This window comes from Salmo salar, chromosome 09, assembly GCF_965601325.2.
Source record: "Salmo salar chromosome 09, fSalSal1, whole genome shotgun sequence".
In the NCBI taxonomy this organism is placed as follows: Eukaryota; Metazoa; Chordata; class Actinopteri; order Salmoniformes; family Salmonidae; genus Salmo; species Salmo salar.
The window spans coordinates 40,074,304-40,097,996 of NC_138299.1; the positions used below are offsets into that span (position 1 = coordinate 40,074,304).

The following is a 23,693-nucleotide window of genomic DNA, read 5'->3' on the forward strand; positions in this document are numbered from 1 at the left end:
TTGTCTTCCACTGAAGGGCCTGGGAGTCCGAGATGTCACTACAGCTGAGAAATGGGCCTTTGCTTTAACTCACTGGCTCTTAGCTGAGTGTCATGCACCAAAAGAATTCAATGTCAAGTTTATTTGCCATATACTGTATGTTATAAAAACATAGGAACTCTTTCTCACTAGAGCTCTCACATTAAAAACAGTGCCTACAGTATCTTCATTGTTTTATGTCAGTTATACAGTATAATATTTGTATATATTTTTTAATATATATATTTATAATTCCTGATTCTAGTTGATGATGCTATTTTGTCTTTTAGAGTTTAGAGATTTGACATTTAAGTCCATCAAAAAGAATCAGTCTTGCACCTGAAGCGGTTCTCTGTGTATGCTGACAAAGCAACTTCTCCCTCCTCCAATCAGCTCTCAGACAGAGAGATCCCTCAGCACCTGTCTTCCAAGGACCACCTCACAATTTATGACCTAATACTCAATCACAACCACAATGCCAGAGAAATGAAAAAAATGATTGCTTTTGGACAGCTCGATTAGCTTCATTTTGGAGTTGACTGAGTATTGACCGAAACTCCACCAGATAGGAACTCAGACTCAACGTGCTAGGAGGGAGGAGTCAATACTGTTGTCATCATGCCCCAAGTTGAGAACACTAATACTCCCACTTGACCTGTTACAACTAGTATTGAATCTGCTGATATGTGGTTGGCCAATTTAGCTATCTTAAGATGAATGCACTAACTGTAAATCACTCTGGATAAGAGGGGCTGCTAATTGACTAAAATGTCTTCAGTGAATGTTACATTGGCTACATTGTAATAACAATAACAGGCATCTGTATGAGAGAGGGAGGCTGGGAGAGCGAGCGGGATAGAGATGTGATTGTGTTGACAAACAGATTGTGTGTATGAGCAGTCATGTCATATTTTATAGTAGGACCTAACAACAAGAAATTATTTTATTGTCCAATGTGAATAAGAAATTTGTATTTTTTCGGTCTTGTGAGAGGCTCCACTCAGCACATTCATCCACAGAGCTGCGGCCCTTGTCTGCAAACTTTCTTCTAGATCTCGATGTTCTGTCTTGCCAACTGCTCTAGGCCTGGTCCCAAATCCCCTGTGCTGTCCTGCCAACTCCTATAGTCATTGTCATACCAGACTGGCATGATAATGACTATAGGAGTTGGCAGGACAGCACAGGGGATTTGTAGAATAGTACCGCGTTTAGTACCCCGTGTAGTACCCTAGTACCCCGTGTAGACTGGCATGATAATGACTATAGGAGTTGGCAGGACAGCACAGGGGATTTGGGACCAGGCCATGACAAAGACGATAAGAATTGGCATGACAACACAAACAGATCTAGGAAGAGGCTATTATTTAACATGACAACAACCATAGGAGTTACCAAGACAAGACAGCACAAACCGATCTGGGGCCAAGCTCGCAGACAAGGTTGTCTGTGAACATAGAGGTTACCAAGACAAGACAGCACAAACAGGTATAGGACCAGGCCATTGTCTGCAGGTAGCAGCTGGAGTGGTGCCAAGAACCTCTCTGTCTGACGAAGCAGAGGCAGCAAGACTCAGAGTAGTCGGTAGAAGAATGACCCTTAGAGGAACAGCTAACAAGCCAGCTCTTTAATCTGCTCTGTTCTAGAAACCCCTCAGATGTTCGTTAATGTATAACTTTCAATTGACCACTCAGAACTCAATCTAGAGTTCAAAAGCCGGATATAAAACCATAGTTGGTTTCTAACAGGACTGACCTCTCAGACTCAATACTGACTCCTAGGGCTGGTTTCCCCAACACAAAATCTCCATTGATGTAAAGCCAAAGGGACAGATTGGTAGTGACAGACTCTAAACATGCACTCCATGACACACTGGAAAGTACTGGGGGGAGGGCACAAACTGAAGGGCTTGAAATTGAAGTCATAGTTGGGTCTCAACAGGTGTATATTTACTAGGAACCAAACAGAAGCAAACAGAACGAAACGGGGAGGGACCTACCTGAATTTGTCCAATAGAAACGATTGTTTTAACTGTTCGGACTAATGATTACACCCCTGAACTGACCTCTCAGAAACGGAATCTAAAGCAGGGATCATCAACTAGGGGGGGGGGGGGGGGGGGGGCAGAACATGATTACAAATTGAACGCAAGAAGCACAAACATCTGTTCAGACCCTAAGTCACATACATAGTTGACTTTTCCGGGTAAATGGTTTGGAATGAGCAGCAGTAGTGGAATCTGTTGCTGTATAGATTTTTAATTTATTTTATTTAACCTTTATTTAACTAGGCTAACTAAGTATTTTAACTAAGTATGTTAACAAATTCTTATTTACAATGACGGCCTACCAAAAGGAAAAAGGCCTCCTGCGGGGACGGGGGCTGGGATTAAAATAATATATACAGTTGAAGTCGGAAGTTTACATACACCTTAAACTCAGTTTTTCACAATTCCTGACATATAATCCGAGTAAAAATTCCCTGTCTTAGATCAGTTAGGATCACCACTTTATTTTAAGAATGTGAAATGTCAGAATAATAGTAGAGAGAATTATTTATTTCAGCTTTTATTTCTTCCATCACATTCCCAGTGGGTCAGAAGTTTACATACACTCAATTAGTATTTGGTAGCATTGCCTTTAAATTGTTTAACTTGGGTCAAACGTTTTGGGTAGCCTTCCACAAGCTTCCTACAATAAGATGGGTAAATTTTGGTCCATTCCTCCAGACAGAGCTGGTGTAACTGAGTCAGGTTTGTAGGCCTCCTTGCTCGCACACGCTTTATCAGGTCTGCCTACAAATGTTCTATAGGATTGAGGTCAGGGCTTTGTGATGGCCACTCCAATACCTTAACTTTGTTGTCCTTAAGCCATTTTGCCACAACTTTGGAAGTATGCTTGGGGTTATTACCATTTGGAAGACCCATTTGCGACCAAGCTTTACTTCCTGACTGATGTCTTGAGATGTTGCTTCAATATATTCACAAAATTGTCCTACCTCATGATGCCATCTATTTTGTGAAGTGCATCAGTCCCTCCTGCAGCAAAGCACCCCCACAACATGATGTTCTCACCCCCGTGCTTCACAGTTGGGATGGTGTTCTTCGACTTGCAAGCCTCCCCCTTTTTCCTCCAAACATAACAATGGTCATTATGGCCAAACAGTTCTATTTTTGTTTCATCAGACCAGAGGACATTTCTCCAAAAAGTACAATCTTTGTCCCCATGTGCAGTTGCAAACCGTAGTTTGGCTTTTTTTATGGCGGTTTTGGAGCAGTGGCTTCTTCCTTGTTGAGCGGCCTTTCAGGTTATGTTGATATAGGACTCGTTTTACTGTGGATATAGATACTTTTGTACCTGTTTAATCCAGCATCTTCACAAGGTCCCTTGCTGATGTTCTGGGATTGATTTGCACTTTTCGCACCAAAGTACGTTCATCTCTAGGAGACAGAATGCATCTCCGTCCTGAGCAGTATGATGGCTGCGTTGTCCCATGGTGTTTATACTTGCTTACTATTGTTTGTACAGATGAACGTGGTACCTTCAGGTGTTTTGGAAATTGCTCCCAAGGATGAACCAGACTTGTGGAGGTCTTGGCTGATTTCTTTAGATTTTCCCTTGATGTTAAGCAAAGAGGCACTGAGTTTGAAGGTAGGCCTTTAAATACATCCACAGGTACACCTCCAATTGACTCAAATGATGTCAATTAGCCTATCAGAAGCTTCTAAAGCCATGACATTTTCTGGAATTTTCCAAGCTGTTTAAAGGCACAGTCAACTTAGTGTATGTAAACTTCTGACCCACTGGAATTGTGATACAGTGAATTATAAGTGAAATAATCTGTCTGTAAATAATTGTTGGAAAAATGACTTGTGTCATGCACAAAGTAGATGTCCTAAACGACTTGCCAAAACTATAGTTTGTTAACAAGAATTTGTGGAGTGGTTGAAAAACGAGTTTTAATGACTCCAACATAAGTGTATGTAAACTTCAGACTTGAACTGTGCGTACACTACCGCTCAAAAGTTTGGGGTCACTTAGAAATGTCCTTGTTTTTTAAAGAAACGCACATTTTTATGTCCATTAAAATAACATAAAATTGATCAGAAATACAGTGTAGACATTGTTAATGTTGTAAATGACTATTGTAGCTGGAAACAGCAGATTTTTAATGGAATATCTACATAGGCGTACAGAGGCCCATTATCAGCAACCATCACTCCTGTGTTCCAATGGCACGTTGTGTTAGCTAATCCAAGTTTCTCATTTTAAAAGGCTAATTGATCATTAGAAAACCCTATTGCAATTATGTTAGCACAGCTGAAAACTGTTGTTCTGATTAAAGAATCAATAAAACTGGCCTTTAGACTAGTTGAGTATCTGGAGCATCAACATTTGTGAGTTCGATTACAGGCTCAAAATGGCCAGAAACAAAGACTTTATTCTGAAACTCGTCTGTCTATTCTTGTTCTGGGAAATGAAGGCTATTCCATTTGAGAAATTGCCAAGAAACTGAAGTTCTTGTACAACGCTGTGTACTACTCCCTTCACAGAACAGCGCAAACTGGCTCTAACCAGAATAGAAAGAGGAGTGGGAGGCCCCAGTTCACAACTGAGCAAGAGGACAAGTACATTAGAGTGTCTAGTTTGTCCCTCCCCTTCCTCTCTCCGCCCCTCCCTCTCTCTCTCCCCCCCTCCCTCTGTCCCTCCCTTCCTCTCTCCGCCCCCTCCCTCCCTCTGTCCCTCCCTCTGTCCCTCCATGCCCCCTCCCTCACTCCGCCCCCTCCCTCCCTCTGTCCCTCCGTCCCTCTCCACCCTCTCTCTCTGTCCCTCCCCTTCCTCTCTTCCCTTTCTCAATTCAATTCAAGGGCTTTATTGGCATGGAAAACATATGTTAACGTAAACAAAAGTGAAACAAACAAAAATTAACAGTAAACATTACACTCACAGAAGCTCTCTCTTTCCAGTGTCTTAGAGAGTCCCAGCAGGCTAGACGAGGAGCATCGTCTCATTGCTCGCTATGCAGCGCGCCTTGCAGCAGAGGCAGGCAACTCCACAGTGAGTTGCTCCACAGTGAGTAGTGAGTGTGTGTGCATGCGTGTGTGTACGTGTATAGGCTGCCCCAGGGTGGTATTCTGTCAGCCTTTATTTATCCACTTCTTATTATGTAACTGCAGAATGTCCATGAACAGAACAATCATCTCTGCACCCAGAACCAAATCAGATGAGGTTAAGGCTGTCACCAGATACTAACATAATCATTACCCACAGTGTACTGTCACCAGACACTAACGTAATCATTACCCACAGTGTACTGTCACCAGACACTAACGTAATCATTACCCACAGTGTACTGTCACCAGACACTAACGTAATCATTACCCACAGTGTACTGTCACCAGACACTAACGTAATCATTTCCCACAGTGTACTGTCACCAGACACTAACGTAATCATTACCCACAGTGTACTGTCACCAGACACTAACGTAATCATTACCCACAGTGTACTGTCACCAGACACTAACGTAATCATTACCCACAGTGTACTGTCACCAGACACTAACGTAATCATTACCCACAGTGTACTGTCACCAGACAGTAAGGTAATCATTTCCCACAGTGTACTGTCACCAGACAGTAAGGTAATCATTTCCCACAGTGTACTGTCACCAGACAGTAAGGTAATCATTTCCCACAGTGTACTGTCACCAGACAGTAAGGTAATCATTTCCCACAGTGTACTGTCACCAGACAGTAAGGTAATCATTTCCCACAGTGTACTATCACCAGACAGTAAGGTAATCATTTCCCACAGTGTACTGTCACCAGACAGTAAGGTAATCATTTCCCACAGTGTACTATCACCAGACAGTAAGGTAATCATTTCCCACAGTGTACTATCACCAGACAGTAAGGTAATCATTTCCCACAGTGTACTATCACCAGACAGTAAGGTAATCATTTCCCACAGTGTACTATCACCAGACAGTAAGGTAATCATTTCCCACAGTGTACTATCACCAGACAGTAAGGTAATCATTTCCCACAGTGTACTATCACCAGACAGTAAGGTAATCATTTCCCACAGTGTACTATCACCAGACAGTAAGGTAATCATTTCCCACAGTGTAGTTTATCAAAGTGAAAGATTAAATAAAAGTGCAGGTTGGCTGACATGGCCCCTGATGTTAGTATAGTCACTCAAAAGTCTAAAGCACAGCACACATGACTTTGACTTCTGGGCAGTAGATCATGTTTGATGTGTTTCTCTTTTATCCGCTCAGTTTTGTTAACTGTTTTCAATGTGTAATTTTGTCTTTTAGCAATGTCCTCCAACCGATCTGAGTTTCAACTTCGATGCCAACAAACAACAGAGGCAGCTAATAGCAGAACTAGAAAACAAAAACAGGTCGGAATGTATTTGACTGTCACTTTATGAAGAAACATTAAGCAATTTTAAAAATCTGTACTAAATATTTTCTTTATCAGTTAATCAGATTTATTGTATGCTCATAATTTAAGAATTTTGTGAATTATAAGTAAATAGATTTCATTTTGTTGGTCACCGGGATCTGCTTTCAGAAAGTCACTTTCCGGCAGATTTTAAATCTCCATTTTTGTTGTGTCGTCTGGTTCCTCAGAGAGATCCTCCAGGAGATCCAGCGGCTACATCTGGAGCATGAACAGGCCTCCCAGCCCACCCCAGAGAAGGCCCAGCAAAACCCCACACTGCTGGCTGAACTCAGGCTCCTTAGGTACCACATATCCAGCTATATTACCCACCTACACTGTATCTTATAGGAGGGATCATTACCCACCTACAGTATATATTATAGGAGAGATCATTACCCTCCTACAGTATATATTATAGGAGAGATCATTACCCACCTAAATCTAATAGGAGAGATCATTACCAACCTATATTTAATAGGAGAGCTCATTACCCACCTATATATAATAGGAGAGATCATTACCCACCTAAATCTAATTGGAGAGATCATTACCCACCTATATATAATAGTGGAGATCATTACCCACCTATATCTAAAGGGAGAGATACTTTCCTACATATATCTAAAGAGATCATTACCCACCTACAGTATATCTTATAGGAGAGATCATTACCCACCTAAATCTAATAGGAGAGCTCATTACCCACCTAAATCTAATAGGAGAGCTCATTACCCACCTATATCTAATAGGAAATATCATTACCCACCTATATCTAATAGGAACAATCATTACCCACCTGTATCTAATAGGAGAGATCATTACCCACCTACAGTGCATTTGGAAAGTATTCAGGAAATGTATTAAAATAAAAAACTGAAATATCACCTTTTCATAAGTTTTCAGACCCTTTACTCAATACTTTGTTGAAGCACCTTTGGGAGCGATTACAGCCTTGAGTCTTCTTGAGTATGATGCTACAGGCTTGCCACACCTGGATTTGGGGAGTTTCTCCCATTTTTCTCTGCAGATCCTCTCAAGCTCTGTCAGGTTGAATGTGGAGCGTCACTGCACAGCTATTTTCAGGTCTTTCCAGAGATGTTCAAACGGGTTCAAGTCCGGGCTCTGGCTGGGCCACTCAAGGATATTCAGAGACTTTTCCCAGAAGCCACTCTTGCGTTGTCTTATCTGTGTGCTTAGGGTTGTTCTCCTGTTGGAAGGTGAACCGTCGCCCTGTCTGAGGTCCTGAGCGCTCAGGAGCAGGTTTTCATCGAGGATCTCTGTATTTTGCTTTGTTCATCTTTCCCTCGATCCTGACTAGCCTCCCAGTCCCTGCCGCTGAAAAACATCCCCACAGCATGATGCTGCTTCCATCATGCTTCACCGTAGGGATGGTGCCAGGTTTCCTCCAGACTTGGTATTCAGGCTTTCATGTTTGTGATGGTTGAATTTGTGGGTGGGCATGTAGATAGTGTTTTCAGTCCTCCATTTGGATCTCATAGTCGTGAATGAAGATAATTACCAAATGCCCACCAGAGGTTGTTTCGGTGCCGATGGACCGGTTCAATCGTCTCATCACATTAAAAGGGATTTTGCCAGTGGTGTGTTGTCTCTTCCTGTTACCCTGGAATGTGACCAGGCTCAGAGAAGAGACTATGTAGTGCAGTGGTTGGTAACCCTGGTCCTGGAGGGCTGTAGGCGCTTCATGTTTTTGTTTTAACTGGCCTGGAAGACCAGGTGTGTTGAATTTAGGCAATCACTGAACTGATCAATTAGTTCAGTTGGTCAGGTGTAGTGCCTAGTTGGAACAACATCCTGCAGGACCTGTGGTACTCCAGGAACAGGGTTGTCTAACCCGGAGGTAGTGTAACCAGGCTCAGAGAAGAGACTGTGTCTGTGTAGTGGTGTGATATTAGGAAAGATATGAACAAGGGACTGACCAATGTCTTCCATCATCACCACTCAGCGTCTGCAGTCTGCACTCAGGGACGCCACCTGACGGAAGACAGTCGGGACTGACTAGGGTTGGGAATTCTCAGACCAAGGACGGATCATTGTTACTGTGGGAGGCAACCCTAGGGAGCCTAGTGACTGACAGACTTTCAGGCTTTCACCTTTCAGGAGGCAATAGAGACTAACTGTGTGTGTGTGTGTGTGTGTGTGTGTGTGTGTGTGTGTGTGTGTGTGTGTGTGGTGTGTGTGTGTGTGTGTGTGTGTGTGTGTGTGTGTGTGTGTGTGTGTGTGTGACAAAAGGCACAGGAAGGATGAGCTGGAGAGGCGCATGTCAGCCCTACAGGAGAGTAGACGGGAACTGATGGTCCAGCTAGAGGGACTGATGAGGCTACTCAAGGTAGGAGAGGACTCTGACAGCCTAATATCTACTACAGATTATTATATATTTTATAAACACTATCTGTTTCTTGTTCTTCAGACTTTTATATACTGACGCTGTCATTTTTTACTATATAGTTGTATATCAAATGTTATTGGTCACATACACATGGTTAGCAGATGTTAATGTGAGTGTAGTGAAATGCTTGTGAGAGAGAGTGCAGTATCAACCTCTGTCATTATTGCATTTTATGCCATCAGGTATTCGTTAACATCAACCATGAATTAGTTTCAACTGTTTAGAATGTATTGGACACTGCATTGATTGTAGTTGACAGTTGCTCTCCCTCAGGGTCCATTGGTTAACTCGCAGAAACCTGTCTTTCCTGTCCTGATATTGAAGCTCCTGACTCTTTGCTACTGTTTTATATTTTCTCTCTCTGTCTTTGTCACTTTTTCTCTCTTTCTGTCTCGCTCTCTTTCTCTCTCTCCCTCTTTCTGTCACTTTCTCTTTTTCCTTTTTCTCTCTTTTTCTCTGGTTCTCTGTATCTCCCTCTCTCTCTGTCACTTCTTCTCTCTCTCCCTCACTGCTCATGCCTCCTATCACTGCTTACCATTGGCTGACTGATAGGATGACGAGCAGAAGCAGGCAGTAAGTGTGTCTCTCTTCCGTTTACATTAAGGAAGCAGTAGAGTAGCAGCACCAGACCCAGTCACTCTCTAACCATAACATTACATGTCACACTACTGTCCACTCTTAATGCACATGTTGATATGTCTCAGATGGATAGTGTTTAAGGAACTTCCAGTAGCAGCATTTTTTTATGGACATGTTATGCGCTGGTCGGTTTGAGGCAGCACTGTTTTCCTACAGAGATTTGGCACAGTACTTTTATAGATGGGTTATTTGTCACGTCATGCAGTCCTGGACCAGACTGGCTCTAAGCCATACAGTCGTGGACCCGCGGGCAGGCTGGTTCTAAGCCATACAGTCGTGGACCTGGGCTCAAACGCTATTTGAAATCTTTCAAATACCTTCAGCGTTTGCTCTAGCCTGCCTGGAGTGCAAGATGGGCGGGGTTTGACGTTTTGGGACTATCCTAATGGTCCATTTAAGCTAAGCAGGCTCAATCAAGCACAGATGCAGTATTTGAATTGATTTGAATAGTGTATGAACCCGGGTCTGCCCCTGAGTCCTGCACAGTGCCCCTTTCTCCAGACCGAACAGTACAGTTCCCTCTTTAATCGCTCCCGGCAGGCTCACACATGGGTCTCGTTAGATTTCAGAGCAGTTGTAGATGCTGTAAGATGCTGTAATAGACAGGGAGTGTATGTTCGGGGGGGGGGGGGGGTGTTAGGCTTGGGCGGTATCCAGATTGTCATACCTTCATACCGACCTTGTGCCATACCGGGATATTCTGTAATACCGGCATTGCACACAAGGGGCGCTATTTTCAAACCCCACTGAGCCTTTGTAATCTGAAGGTTAGCAATGCTAACAAGTACATGTAAAATCCCATAGCATCCTCTATCTAAATGCTAACGTGCGAATTGCGGATATTTTATAGTCTCTAAGCAGCTCCGTCTTGTTCTAAGTTGAGTTTGAGGTGGTGAGCCGACATCCAAGCTGAGATATCTGCCAGGCACGCAGAGATGCATTTCGCCACATGGGTGTCAGAAATGGGAAAGGAGAAAAGTAGTTGTGTCATCCGCATAGCAATTATAGGAGACGACGTGAGGATATGACGAGCCGAGTAACTTGGTGTATAGAGAGGAGAGGGCCTAGAACCGAGCCCTGAAGGACACCATTAGTGAGAGTACGTGGTGCAGACACAGATCCTTTCCACGTCACTTGGTAGCGGCCTGCCAGGTAGGATGCAATCCAAGAGTCTGCAGAGTCTGAGACGCCCCAGCCCTGAGAGTGTGGAGAGAAGGGTCTGATGATTCATAGTGCAGTTCATGGTGTCGAAGGCAGTCAATATATCTAGGAGGATAGGAACAGAGGAGAGAGAGTCAGCTTTGGCAGTGAGGAGAGCCTCTGTGACACAGAGGAGAGCAGTGACCCATCTTATAGCCTGACTGATTAGGGTCAAGAAGATCGTTCTGAGAGAGATAACGAGAGAGTTGATCAGAGACAACACGCTCAAGTGTTTTGGAAAGAAAAGAAAGCAGGGATACAGGTCTATAGTTTTTGACATCAAATGAGTCGAGTGTTGGTTTCTTGAGGAGCGGAGCGACTCAGGCCATTTTGAAGTCAGAGGGGACGCAGCCAGTGGTCAGAGATGAGTTAATGAGGGAAGTGAGGAATGGGAGAAGGTCTCCAGAGAGGGTCTGGAGAAGGGAGGAGGGGATGGAGTCGAGCGAGCAGGTTGTCGGGCGCCCAGACCTCACTAGTCACAGGATTTCATCTGGAGAGAGAGGGGAGAAAGAGGTCAAGGCGTAGGGTCGTTCTGTGTGAGTGAGACCAGTGGACTCAATAGCCTGTGTGAATGAGGAGCAGACTGTCATCAACCTTCTTTGTGGTTGACAAAGTGGTTGACAAAGTCGTCCGCAGAGAGGAAGGGAGTGGAGGATTAAGGAGGGAGGAAAAGGTAGAAAATAGTTTCCTAGGGTTAGAGGCAGAAGTTTGAAATGTAGAGGGATAGAAAGTGGCGTTAGCAGCGGATTCAGAGGAAGAGAAGGTAGAGAGGAATCAGTGAAAGGATGATAGGTCCTCCGGAAGTTTTGTTTTCCTCCATTTTGTCTCAGCTGCCCGCAGCCCTGTTCTGTAAGCTCGCAATGAGTCACTCAGCCACGAAGCAAGAGGGGAGGGGAGGGCCGAGCCGGCTCGGGAGGAAATGGGGTAGTGTGAGTCAAAGGATGCGGAAAGGAAGGAGAGTAGAGTCGAAGAGGCTGAATCAGTACACAGGAGAGAAAAGGATTTAGAAGGGAGAGATGATAGGTTAGAAGAGGAGAGAGTAGTGGGAGAGAGAGCGCGAAGATTGCAACGGCACATGACCATCTGGGTAGGGGCTGAGAGGGTTGGAGGAAAGAGAGACAGAAAAGGAAACAAAAGTAGTGATCATCGACCTTGAGGGGGTTGCAGTGAGATTAGTAAACGGACAGCCTCTAGTAAAGATGAGGTCAAGCATATTGCCTGCCTTGTGAGTTGGAGGGGATTGGGAAAGGGTGAGGTCAAAAGGCAAGGAGGGGAATGAGAGAGTTGCAAATAAAAGAATCGAAGGGAGAGGTCGGGAGGTAGAAGTCGCCCAGTAAAAGAGGTGAGCCATCATCAGGAAATAAGTTTATGAAAGTGTTAAGGTCATTGAGGAACTCTCCAAGGGAACCTGGTGGGCAACAGATGACAACAATGTTAAGATTGAGTGGACAAGTGACAGTGACAGCATGGAATTCAAATGAGGAGATGGACAGGTGAGAGAGTAGATGGACAGGTGAGAGGGAGAAAAGACCAAATCTCCAGTTAGGAGAAATGAGTAGCCCTGTGCCACCACCGCGACGACCAGATGCTCTTGGACTATGAGAGAAAACGTAGTCAGATGAAGAGAGAGCAGCTCTGAAGGGCATCATAGGCTTAGATTAACTCAGCGTTCTTGACTGCAGATCAGCAGTTCCAAATGCTGCCAGAGACCTGGAGGGTAAATGAAAAGGGTTGCAGTCAAGGAGTGGGGAGCTCACAAGAGTGAGCTACTCACAAAGCTCCGGTCTCTCGTCATTGTGTGTTTGTAAACAAACACCACGTGACTGGGAACTACTGGCAAGCTTCATAATGAAAAATTATGTGACAGGTGAAATGAATAACGCAATCTTCTTTCTCTCTTAACGTATTGCACAAGTTGACTGCAGGTATTTACTTAAAAAGTAGCTACAAATATTTATTTATATATTGTTTTTACTTAAAAGAAAATATTTTACTTCTTCATAGTTTCAACGGTATTGAAAAACCATCCTGTGGCTATTTCCAAATACCCCGGTATACGGTATATATGGCATACTGCCCAAGCCGTGTGTGTGTTTTCTTAGCAAAGATAACAGGTGGTGGTCTGGGCCTCTTCTATTCCTAACCTATGGTAATATTGGTATGTTTCCTAACCTATGGTAATATTGGTATGTTTCCTAACCTATGGTAATATTGGTATGTTTCCTAACCTATGGTAATATTGGTATGTTTCCTAACCTATGGTAATATTGATATGTTTCCTAACCTATGGTAATATTGGTATGTTTCCTAACCTATGGTAATATTGGTATGTTTCTATAATATGTGTCTTAACCTATGGTAATATTGGTATGTTTCTATAATATGTGTCCTAACCTATGGTAATATTGGTATGTTTCCTAACCTATGGTAATATTGATATGTTTCCTAACCTATGGTAATATTGGTATGTTTCCTAACCTATGGTAATATTGGTATGTTTCTATAATATGTGTCTTAACCTATGGTAATATTGGTATGTTTCTATAATATGTGTCCTAACCTATGGTAATATTGGTATGTTTCCTAACCTATGGTAATATTGGTATGTTTCTATAATATGTGTCTTAACCTATGGTAATATTGGTATGTTTCTATAGTTTGTTTCCTAACCGGTGGTGATGTTGATATGTTATCAGGCCCAGACAGGAGGCTCAACCCACTCCTCTCCCAGCCACGGGGCAGGCTGCTCCATGCCCATGCCGATCCGCTCCACCTCAGCTGGGTCCACCCCCACCCACACACCCCAGGACTGCCTGGTCGGGGTGGGGGGCGACGTGCTGGAGGCCCTCGCTCAGGGTGAGTCCTGGACCTCCACCCAGCGGGGAAAACGGTGCAAAACTGGTTGAAATGATATCAGTTTCTGGTTGAAAAGGCATCATGATGTCATTTCAACTCGCTTTTTCCGCTGGGCGATGTCCTCCTTTAGATCCAGTACATATCTGTTGTTAGTTATCCATTTTCTGACCTTGTTTGAGTTAAGGACAACACAACATTTTGATCTGTGATTGAGCTGTGACATATTTGATTAAAGTGCATTCCATGTGGCTCAGTTGGTAGAGCATGGTGTTTGCAACGCCAGGGTTGTGGGTTCGATTCCCACGGGGGACCAGTATGGGGGAAAAAAAAAAAAAGAAAAAAAAAAAATATGTATGAAATGTATTCACTACTGTAAGTCGCTCTGGAATAGAGCGTCTGCTAAATGACTAAAATGTAAATGCAAAAATAGTAGCCACTAAATGTCATATACAGTTGAAGTGGGAAGTTTACATACACCTTAGCCAAATACATTTAAACTCAGTTTTTTACAAATCCTGACATTTAATCCTAGTAAAAATTCCCTGTCTTAGATCAGTTAGGATCACCACTTTATTTTATGAATGTGAAATGTCAGAATAATAGTAGAGAGAATTATTTATTTCAGCTTTAATTTCTTCCATCACATTCCCAGTGGGTCAGAAGTTTACATACTCAATTAGTGTTTGGTAGCATTGCCTTTAAATTGTTTAATTTGGGTCAAACGTTTTGGGTAGCCTTCCATAAGCTTCCCACAATAAGTTGAGTGAAATTTGGCCCATTCCTCCTGACAGAGCTGGTGTAACTGAGTCAGGTTTGTAGGCCTCCTTGCTCGTACACGCTTTTTCAGTTCTGCCCACAAATGTTCTATAGGATTGAGGTCAGGGCTTTGTGATGGCCACTCCAATACCTTGACTTTGTTGTCCTTAAGCCATTTTGCAACAACTTTGGAAATATGCTTGGGGTCATTGTCCATTTGGAAGATCCATTTGCGACCAAGTTTTAACTTCCTGACTGATGTCTTGAGATGTTGCTTCAATGTATCCACATAATTTTCCATCCTCATGATGCCATCTATTTTGTGAAGTGCACCAGTCCCTCCTGCAGCAAAGCACCCCCACAGCATGTTGCTGCCACCCCCGTGCTTCACGGTTGGGATGGTGTTCTTCGGCTTGCAAGCATCCCCCTTTTTTCTCCAAACATAACAATGGTCATTATGGCCAAACAGTTCTATTTTTGTTTCATCAGACTAGAGGACATTTCTCCAAAAAGTACGATCTTTGTCCCCATGGGCAGTTGCAAACTGTAGTCTGGCTTTTTTATGACGGTTTTAGAGCAGTGGCTTCTTCCTTACTGAGCAGCCTTTCAGGTTATGTCGATATAGGACTTGTTTTACTGTGGATATAGATACTTTTGTACCTGTTTCCTCCAGCATCTTCACAAGGTATTTTTCTGTTGTTCTGTGATTTGCACTTTTCACACAAGTACGTTCATCTCTAGGAGACAGAACGCGTCTCCTTCCTGAGCGGTATGACGGCTGCTTGGTCCCATGGTGTTTATACTTGCGTACTATTGTACAGATGAACGTGGTCCCTTCAGGCGTTTGGAAATTGCTCCCAAGGATGAACCAGACTTGTGGAGGTCTACAGTTTTTTTTTCTGAGGTCTTGGCTTATTTCTTTTGATGTTCCCATGATATCAAGCAGAGGCACTGAGTTTGAAGGTAGGCCTTGAAATACATCCACAGGTACACCTCCAATTGACTCAAATGATGTCAATTAGCCTATCAGAAGCTTCTAAAGCCATTTGTAGAGTGGTTGAAACACAAGTTTTAATGACTCCAACCTCAGTGAATGTAAACTTCTGACTTCAACTGTAAGTCACTGACTATTTTCATTGACTGTGTCCTCTGTGTTTCAGGTGTACCTAGAAATCTTCGTAATGATCTGTTGGTCGCTGCAGATTCAATCACAAACACAATGTCATCACTCGTCAAAGAACTCCACTCAGGTTCGTTGAGAGGCACATGACTGCTATGTTGCTTGTGATTGGTTGATAACTCTCTGGGACTGAAGTTATATTCTCTTTAATAAAGTAGATGATGCTGCAGAGGAAGAGGACAACCAGATGAGGAACGGAGACCTGAGGGACAGGGGGGAGGATGAGGACAACCAGATGAGGAACAGAGGCCTGAGGGACAGGTGTGAGGAGGACAACCAGATGAGGAACGGAGGCCTAAGGGACAGGGGGGAGGATGAGGACAACCAGATGAGGATCGGAGGCCTGAGGGACAGGCGTGAGGAGGACAACCAGATGAGGAACAGAGGCCTAAGGGACAGGGGGGAGGATGAGGACAACCAGATGAGGAACGGAGGCCTAAGGGACAGGGGGGAGGATGAGGACAACCAGGTGAGGAACAGAGGCCTAAGGGACAGGGGGGAGGATGAGGACAACCAGGTGAGGAACAGAGGCCTAAGGGACAGGGGGGAGGAAGAGGACAACCAGATGAGGAACAGAGGCCTAAGGCACAGGGGGGAGGAAGCCTTGGCTCACTATATCTTATTACACAGTTTATTTTCCTGTATCAAGCTGTTGCGATTTTAATTACAACATTCTAGAATTCTAATTATTTGGACACACCTACCCATTCAAGGGTTTTTCTTTATTTTTACTATTTATGTCAAAACTACAAAATAGCACACATGCAATCATGTAGTAACCAAAAAAGTGTTAAGCAAATCAAAATATATTTTATATTTTGATTTTTCAAAGTAGCCACCCTTTGCCTTGATGACAGCTTTGCACACGCTTGGCATTCTCTCAACCAGCTTCACCAACAGTCTTGAAGGAGTTCCCACATATGCTGAGCACTTGTTGGCTGCTTCACTCTGCGGTCCAACTCATCCCAAACCATCTCAATTGGGTTAAGGTTGGGTGATTGTGGATGCCAGGTCATCTGATGCAGCACTCCATCACTCTCCTTCTTGGTCAACTCGCCCTTACACAGCCTGGAGGTGTGTTTTGTCATTGTCCTGTTGAAAAATAACTGATGTTCCCACTAAGTGCAAACCAGATGGGATGGCGTATCAATGCAGAATGCTGTGGTAGCCATGCTGGTTAAGTGTGCCTTGAATTCTAAAGAAATCACTGACAGTGTCACCAGCAAAGCACCCCCACACCATCACACCTCCTCCTCCATGCTTCATGGTGGGAACCACACATGCAGAGATAATCCGTTCACCTACTCTGCATCTCACAAAGACACGGCGGTTGGAACCAGAAATCTCAAATTTGGACTCATCAGACCAAAGGACAGATTTCCACCAGTCTAATGTCCATTGCTCGTGTTTCTTGGCCCAAGCAATTCTCTTATTATTATTATTATTATTATTATTATTATTATTGGTGTCCTTTAGTAGTGGTTTCTTTGCAGCAATTCGACCATGAAGGCCTGATTTACTCAGTCTCAGTTGATGTTGAGATGTGTCTGTTACTTGAACTCTGTGAAGCATTTATTTGGCCTGCACTTTCTGAGGCTGGTAACTCTAATGAACGTATCCTCTGCAGCAGAGGTAACTCTGGGTCTTCCTTTCCTGTGGCGGTGCTCATGAGAGCCAGCTTCATCATAGCGCTTGATGGTTTTTGCGACTGCCCATGAACAAACTTTCAAAGTTCTTGAAATTTTCCGCATTGACCGACCTTCATGTCTTAAAGTAATGATGGACTGTCATTTCTCTTTGCTTAATTGAGCTGTTCTTCTCATAATATGGACTTGGTCTTTTACCAAATAGGGCTATCATCTGTATACCACCATTACCTTGTCACAACACAACTGATTGGCTCAAACCCATTAAGAAGGAAAGAAATTCCACAAAATTAACTTTTAACAAGGCACACTTGTTAATTGAAATGCATTCCAGGTGACTACCTCATGAAGCTGGTTGAGAGAATGCCAAGAGAGTGTATCAAGGCAAGGGGTGGCTACTTTGAAGAATCTCAAATTTAAAATATATTTTGATTTAACACTTTTTTTGGTTACTACATGATTCCATATGTGTTATTTCATTATTCTACAATGTAGAAAATACAAAAAATGTAAGGAAAAACCCTTGAAAGAGTAGGTGTCTCCAAACTTTTGACTGGTACTGAGTATTAGACTTCTATGTTACTGCAAATAACGGGACATTTTTCACTTTGTTTTCCAGCCGATGCAGAATGAAAAGAAAAGTATGAATATTCCTATACTTTTAATATTGTCTGTATATCATCGCATAGTCATTAATGAGTCATTCACAATGTAAATCAACAAATCTCTCAATGACCTATAAACAAAATAGAAATCACAGGAACTTTTTCAGTCCCACTTGTTCATCAAAATCCCAAATCCTTCCTCTGTGAATATTTATAGGTATGTTGTGCCCCAGTCTAAAACCTCTCCATCTGTCTGTCTCTGTCTTCAGGCACAGTGAGAGATCTAAAACCTCTCCATCTGTCTGTCTCTGTCTTCAGGCACAGTGAGAGATCTAAAACCTCTCCATCTGTCTGTCTCTGTCTTCAGGCACAGTGAGAGATCTAAAACCTCTCCATCTGTCTGTCTCTGTCTTCAGGCACAGTGAGAGATCTAAAACCTCTCCATCTGTCTGTCTCTGTCTTCAGGCACAGTGAGAGATCTAAAACCTCTCCATCTGTCTGTCTCTGTCTTCAGGCACAGTGAGAGATCTAAAACCTCTCCATCTGTCTGTCTCTGTCTTCAGGCACAGTGAGAGATCTAAAACCTCTCCATCTGTCTGTCTCTGTCTTCAGGCACAGTGAGAGATCTAAAACATCATTGAGGGAACAACAACCTCCCCAAACACCACTCCATTGATCTAGACAGGATGTCAGACTGCAGAAGAAGAATCAGAATGAGAATCTGCCACTCCGACCAAACCCTTCTATCAGGAATTAGCACGTATTAATGCATGCTGTTATCAAACAGGATTTCACTGTGTGAACTCTTATTAAACATGTTTGTTACACCTTGCTGTGGGATGTCTGTTGGCAAGTGTATATGTCATTCTGTATAAAAACTTGAAGCTGTAATTATTATGTAATTATTGATTCCCCCCGTCATGACTGCAAGGGTCAAATGTCTAAGGAATGGCTTCCTGTGCTTTCTCTCAACCTGTCTTGTTAATAACAGATCACCCTGTGTGCATCATCAATGGCAGGTGCACTACATAGGGAATAGGGTGCCATTTGGTGCACTACATAGGGAATAGTGTTCCATTTATCTGCATAAACTGTACACATTATAGATTACCTTGAGAACACAGCACTGACCATAACCTGAAAACAACCTATTTTCCCCATGACATGTTCCCCGGCCGTCATTGCCTTTGTATGATTAGAGATCGCTTGCTAGTGTGCTTTCATTAGGGGTTTTGCATGAAGTTGCACTGTCCTGAGTCTGACTGGGTGTACTGTAGGTAGGTAGGTACCATGTTATCCCAGCTCTTTGTGGGTTTATCAGTGTTTCTCAACCTGCGGTCCTCGGGCCAGCACTGGTCCTTGGGGTGTTGGTGATTGATCCCTCATATAGTGAGTGGACACTGATTTAGTCAGTTCTCAAGTGTTAGTTTTAATCTAAGTGGTCTTCAAAGGAGGAAGGACTATAGCTGGTCCTTGCCGGTCCCTGGTACACAAAAGGTTGAGAAACATTTGGTTATGATGACTGCTGGGATTTGTAGTCATGTATGTTGTCATGCCTCAGAATTCACATTGATTACGTCCCAAATGGCACCCTATTCCCTATAAGGTGCACTACATTTGACCAGGGCCCTGGTCAAATGTAGTGCACCATATAGGGAATAGGGTGCCATTTGGGACACAGCCATTGAGTCACATAATGCTGCTACTGTGTGTTCACTCTGTCGTGAGACACCATTTAGCAAAAATATGAGGGCTGTTTGTTTGTTTGGTCATAGGGAGGCTATGGGGCATATGGGGGCTGTTGTTTATTTTAATCAGGGAAACGTCCCGTTGTTAGAATCGGATTAATTCTTCATAGTTCATATTTTATAGAAATAAAACAAAGTGAGAGAAGCTACTAAATGCATTTTTAAAGCGCATTTAAAACTCTACATGGTGTCTTGTCCCTAACCCACTAACTAGTCACTCAGTAGTGACTGTATTTATTGTCCACGTAAAGCAAGGAGAGGAACTCAGGACATTAGTTTTAAATGAATATTATATTGTGATCTTTCAACATTCACCTGTACAGCTGTACGTATGTGACGACGGGGTTGACACAGAAAGGTTGTGCACAGATAAGACGAGCTTTGATGGCTTAAAAGAAACAAGGACTGGGACATGTTCATGTGACTTAATAGATAGGAGCTCGGGAACTGTAGAGGTAGATGGAATGCAGTGGTGACTCTCAAATGGCACCCTATTCCCGACATAGTGCACTACTTTTGACCAGAGCCATCAGCCCAATGGGTCAAAAATAGTGCACTATATAGCCAATAGGGGGCAATTTGGGTCACATATTCAAAATGTGTGGTTAACTAATAGTCAGTAGGCTAGGCCCTAATGGGCTCCAGACCTGCTTGTGTAGGGTAGGGGTCAGTTGCTGTGTAATCATTAAAGAGTCTGGAGGGAGCAGACAGCAACCCTGCGTCTCAATAATCTGGCCTTTCTCCTGCATTTAAAAGCATTGGATTGGTCTGAGCATGTGCTAGACTACTATATTTCTTAAAAAGGACATATTATTGGGACACACGGTAAGAAGGGTTAACCAGACAGCAGAAATGACAGATTATTAGGAGACAGGGAAAGAGGGGTTAACCAGACAGCTGAAAGGACAGATTATTAGGAGACAGGGAAAGAGGGGTTAACCAGACAGCTGAAAGGACAGATTATTAGGAGACAGGGAAAGAGGGGTTAACCAGACAGCTGAAAGGACAGATTATTAGGAGACAGGGAAAGAGGGGTTAACCAGACAGCAGAAAGGACAGATTATTAGGAGACAGGGAAAGAGGGGTTAACCAGACAGAAAGTCTGGTTTTGGTTTAGAATATTGAATGATTTAGAGCAGAGAACAGATGTGGAGTGGACTAGAGAAGGAAACTGACTCGGTTGAATCAGGAGGATATCAGATCCAATAAAACACTCTCGTCTTCTGATCGATGGACATTTCCGTTGGTCAGGGTTTGCATTTATCTCTGAAATAAAGCGCTGAAATGAATAACTAGATAATAAATGTTAGGATTAGCAATGTGACACAATAAACGGCCAGACGGAGAAGAGTAGGGTTTGGTTCACGTCATGTTATTACATGATAACAACATGTTAACATGTTTACGCTAAATTGAAACACTGGTTAAGCAATGAACTGTACTGAAGTTGTACTTGAACATTTAGCATTGAGATAACGTGTAAAGTACAGTCAGCTATTCTTTAAACTAAGTACAAGGCCTTATCAACCTACGATCAACCTTCCTATCCGTTGTTCTAAATGTGATGTTTTTATTTGGTTACTTATTTTACGTGATCTTATCATTCTGGGTGTTATTTTAGTTTGCTACTGGAATTAAATCATTGACAATATAATATTGAAGACATCAAAACTATGAAATAACACGTATGGAATCATGTAGTAACTAAAAAAGTGTTAAACAAATCAGAACATATTTTATATTTGAGATTCTTCAAAGTAACCACCCCTTGCCTTGATGACAGCTTTGCACACGCTTGGCATTCTCTCAACCAGCTTCATGAGGTAGTCACCTGGAATGCATTTCAATGAACAGGTGTGCCTTGTTAAAAGATCATTTGTGGAATTTCTTTCCTTAATGCGTTTGAACCAATCAGTTGTGTTGTGACAAGGTAGGGGTGGTATACAGAAGATAGCCCTATTTGGTAAAATACTAAGTCCATAATATGGCAAGAACAGCTCAAATAAGCAAAGAGAAATGACAGTCCATCATCACTTTAAGACATGAATGTCAGTCAATGTGAAACATTTCAAGAACTTTTAAAGTTTCTTCAAGGGCAGTCGCAAAAACCATCAAGCGCTATGATGAAACTGGCTCTCATGAGGAGCGCCACAGGAAAGGAAGACCCAGAGTTACCTCTACTGCAGAGAATAAGTTCCTTAAAGTTAACTGCACTTCAGATTGCAGCCAAAATAAATGTTTCAAAGAGTTCAAGTAACAGACACATATCAACATCAACTGTTCAGAGGAGACTGCATGAATCAGGCCTTCATGGTCGAATTGCTGCAACAACAAAAAACACTACTAAAGGACACCAATAATAAGAAGAGATTGGCTTGGGCCAAGAAACACGAGCAATGGACATTAGACTGGTGGAAATCTGTCCTTTGGTCTGGTAAGTCCAAATTTGAGATTTTTGGTTCCAACCGCCGTGGCTTTGTGAGACGCAGAGTAGGTGAACGGATGATCTCCGCATGTGTGGTTCCCACCATGAAGCATGGAGGAGGTGTCATGGTGCTTTGCTGGTGACACTGTCAGTGATTTCTTTAGAATTCAAGGCACACTTAACCAGCATGGCTACCACAGCATTCTGCAGCGATACGCCATCCTATCTGGTTTGCGCTTAGTGGGACTATCATTTATTTTTCAACAGGACAATGACCCAACACACCTCCAGGCTGTGTAAGGGCTATTTGACCAAGAAGGAGAGTGATGGAGTGCTGCATCAGATGACCTGGCTTCCACAATCACCCGACCTCAACCCAACTGAGATGGTTTGGGATGAGTTGGACCGCAGACTGAAGGAAAAGCAGCCAACAAGTGGTCAGCGTATGTGGGAACTCCTTCAAGAATGTTGGAAAAGCATTCCTCATGAAGCTGGTTGAGAGAATGCCAAGTGTGTGCAAAGCTGTCATCAAGGCAAAGAAAGGGTGGCTACTTTGAAGAATCTCATATATTTTCATACATTTAACACTTTTTTGGTTACTACATGATTCCATATGTGTTATTTTATAGATTTGATGTCTTCGCTATTATTCTACATTGTAGAAAATAATAAAAATAAAGAAAAACCCTTGAATGAGTAGGTGTGTTCAAACTTTTGACTGGTACTGTATATTCAAGATCTAAGGAAAGTGCTGAGATAAAACCTTTTGAAAAGTGAGTTATTGTTTTCCCTCTTCACCCCGCTCACAGATAGGAATGCAATATTATGATTTGAGTTTGCGCCTACTGCCTAGATGTTCTGTATAAAGTGCTGAATAAAGTAAAAACCCATTCATGCATATATAAGAATATCAATCAGCCTTTTAAGTAGGAGTTTTAGTCTCAGTCAGTGACCTTGTGGAAAAATATGATTTATTTATTGTTGTTCAGGAGGGAAAGTGTTTGCAGACTTTGTGTGTCATTATACAGATATAACTACATTCCATATGTTGTTGTTAATGTCCATATTTTGCATGATATAATCGGGTCCATACATTTACTTGGTCTTCCTTAAAATGTAGAACCCCCAACAGTTCTAGAACCAGCAACAGTTCTAGAGCTACAAACAGTTCTAGAGCTACAAACTTTAAAAGAGCTACCAACAGATCTAGAGCCATAAACAGTTCTAGAGCTACAAACTGTTCTTGAGCAACCAACAGTTCTAGAGCTACCAACAGTTCTAGAGCTACAAACTGTTGTAGAGCTATCAACAGTTCTAGAGCCATAAACAGTTCTAGAGCTACCAACAGTTCTAGAGCTACAAACTGTTCTTGAGCAACCAACAGTTCTAGAGCTACAAACTGTTCTAGAGCTATCAACAGTTCTAGAGCTACAAACTGTTCTAGAGCTATCAACAGTTCTAGAGCTACAAACTGTTCTAGAGCTATCAACAGTTCTAGAGCCATAAACAGTTCTAGAGCTACCAACAGTTCTAGAGCTACAAACTGTTCTTGAGCAACCAACAGTTCTAGAGCTACAAACTGTTCTAGAGCTATCAACAGTTCTAGAGCTACAAACTGTTCTAGAGCTACCAACAGTTCTAGAGCTACAAACTGTTCTAGAGCTATCAACAGTTCTAGAGCCATAAACAGTTCTAGAGCTACCAACAGTTCTAGAGCTACAAACTGTTCTTGAGCAACCAACAGTTCTAGAGCTACAAACTG

The 23,693-nt window shown here is 42.7% G+C and overlaps 1 protein-coding gene across 19 annotated transcripts in view; it reads left to right on the top strand.

Annotated features, from left to right (window-relative positions):
* LOC106611333 (dystrobrevin beta) overlaps positions 1–18,649 on the top strand; it is a 57,082-nt gene extending 38,433 nt beyond the window's left edge. For 10 of the 19 annotated variants that reach the window (XM_045723643.2, XM_045723641.2, XM_045723645.2 and 7 more), the window contains 10 exons: positions 4,982–5,087; positions 6,340–6,425; positions 6,658–6,771; positions 8,720–8,816; positions 9,429–9,449; positions 13,412–13,571; positions 15,488–15,577; positions 15,663–16,024; positions 17,773–17,794; positions 18,371–18,649. In XM_045723643.2, coding sequence (XP_045579599.2) covers positions 4,982–5,087; positions 6,340–6,425; positions 6,658–6,771; positions 8,720–8,816; positions 9,429–9,449; positions 13,412–13,571; positions 15,488–15,577; positions 15,663–16,024; positions 17,773–17,794; positions 18,371–18,399 — 1,087 coding nt within the window. In that variant the 3' untranslated portion in view covers positions 18,400–18,649. The remainder of the gene's footprint in view (positions 1–4,981; positions 5,088–6,339; positions 6,426–6,657; positions 6,772–8,719; positions 8,817–9,428; positions 9,450–13,411; positions 13,572–15,487; positions 15,578–15,662; positions 16,025–17,772; positions 17,795–18,370) is intronic. The other 9 variants (XM_045723635.2, XM_045723640.2, XM_045723637.2 and 6 more) reach the window with 7 other exon arrangements.
* Positions 18,650–23,693: the final 5,044 nt, after the last annotated feature.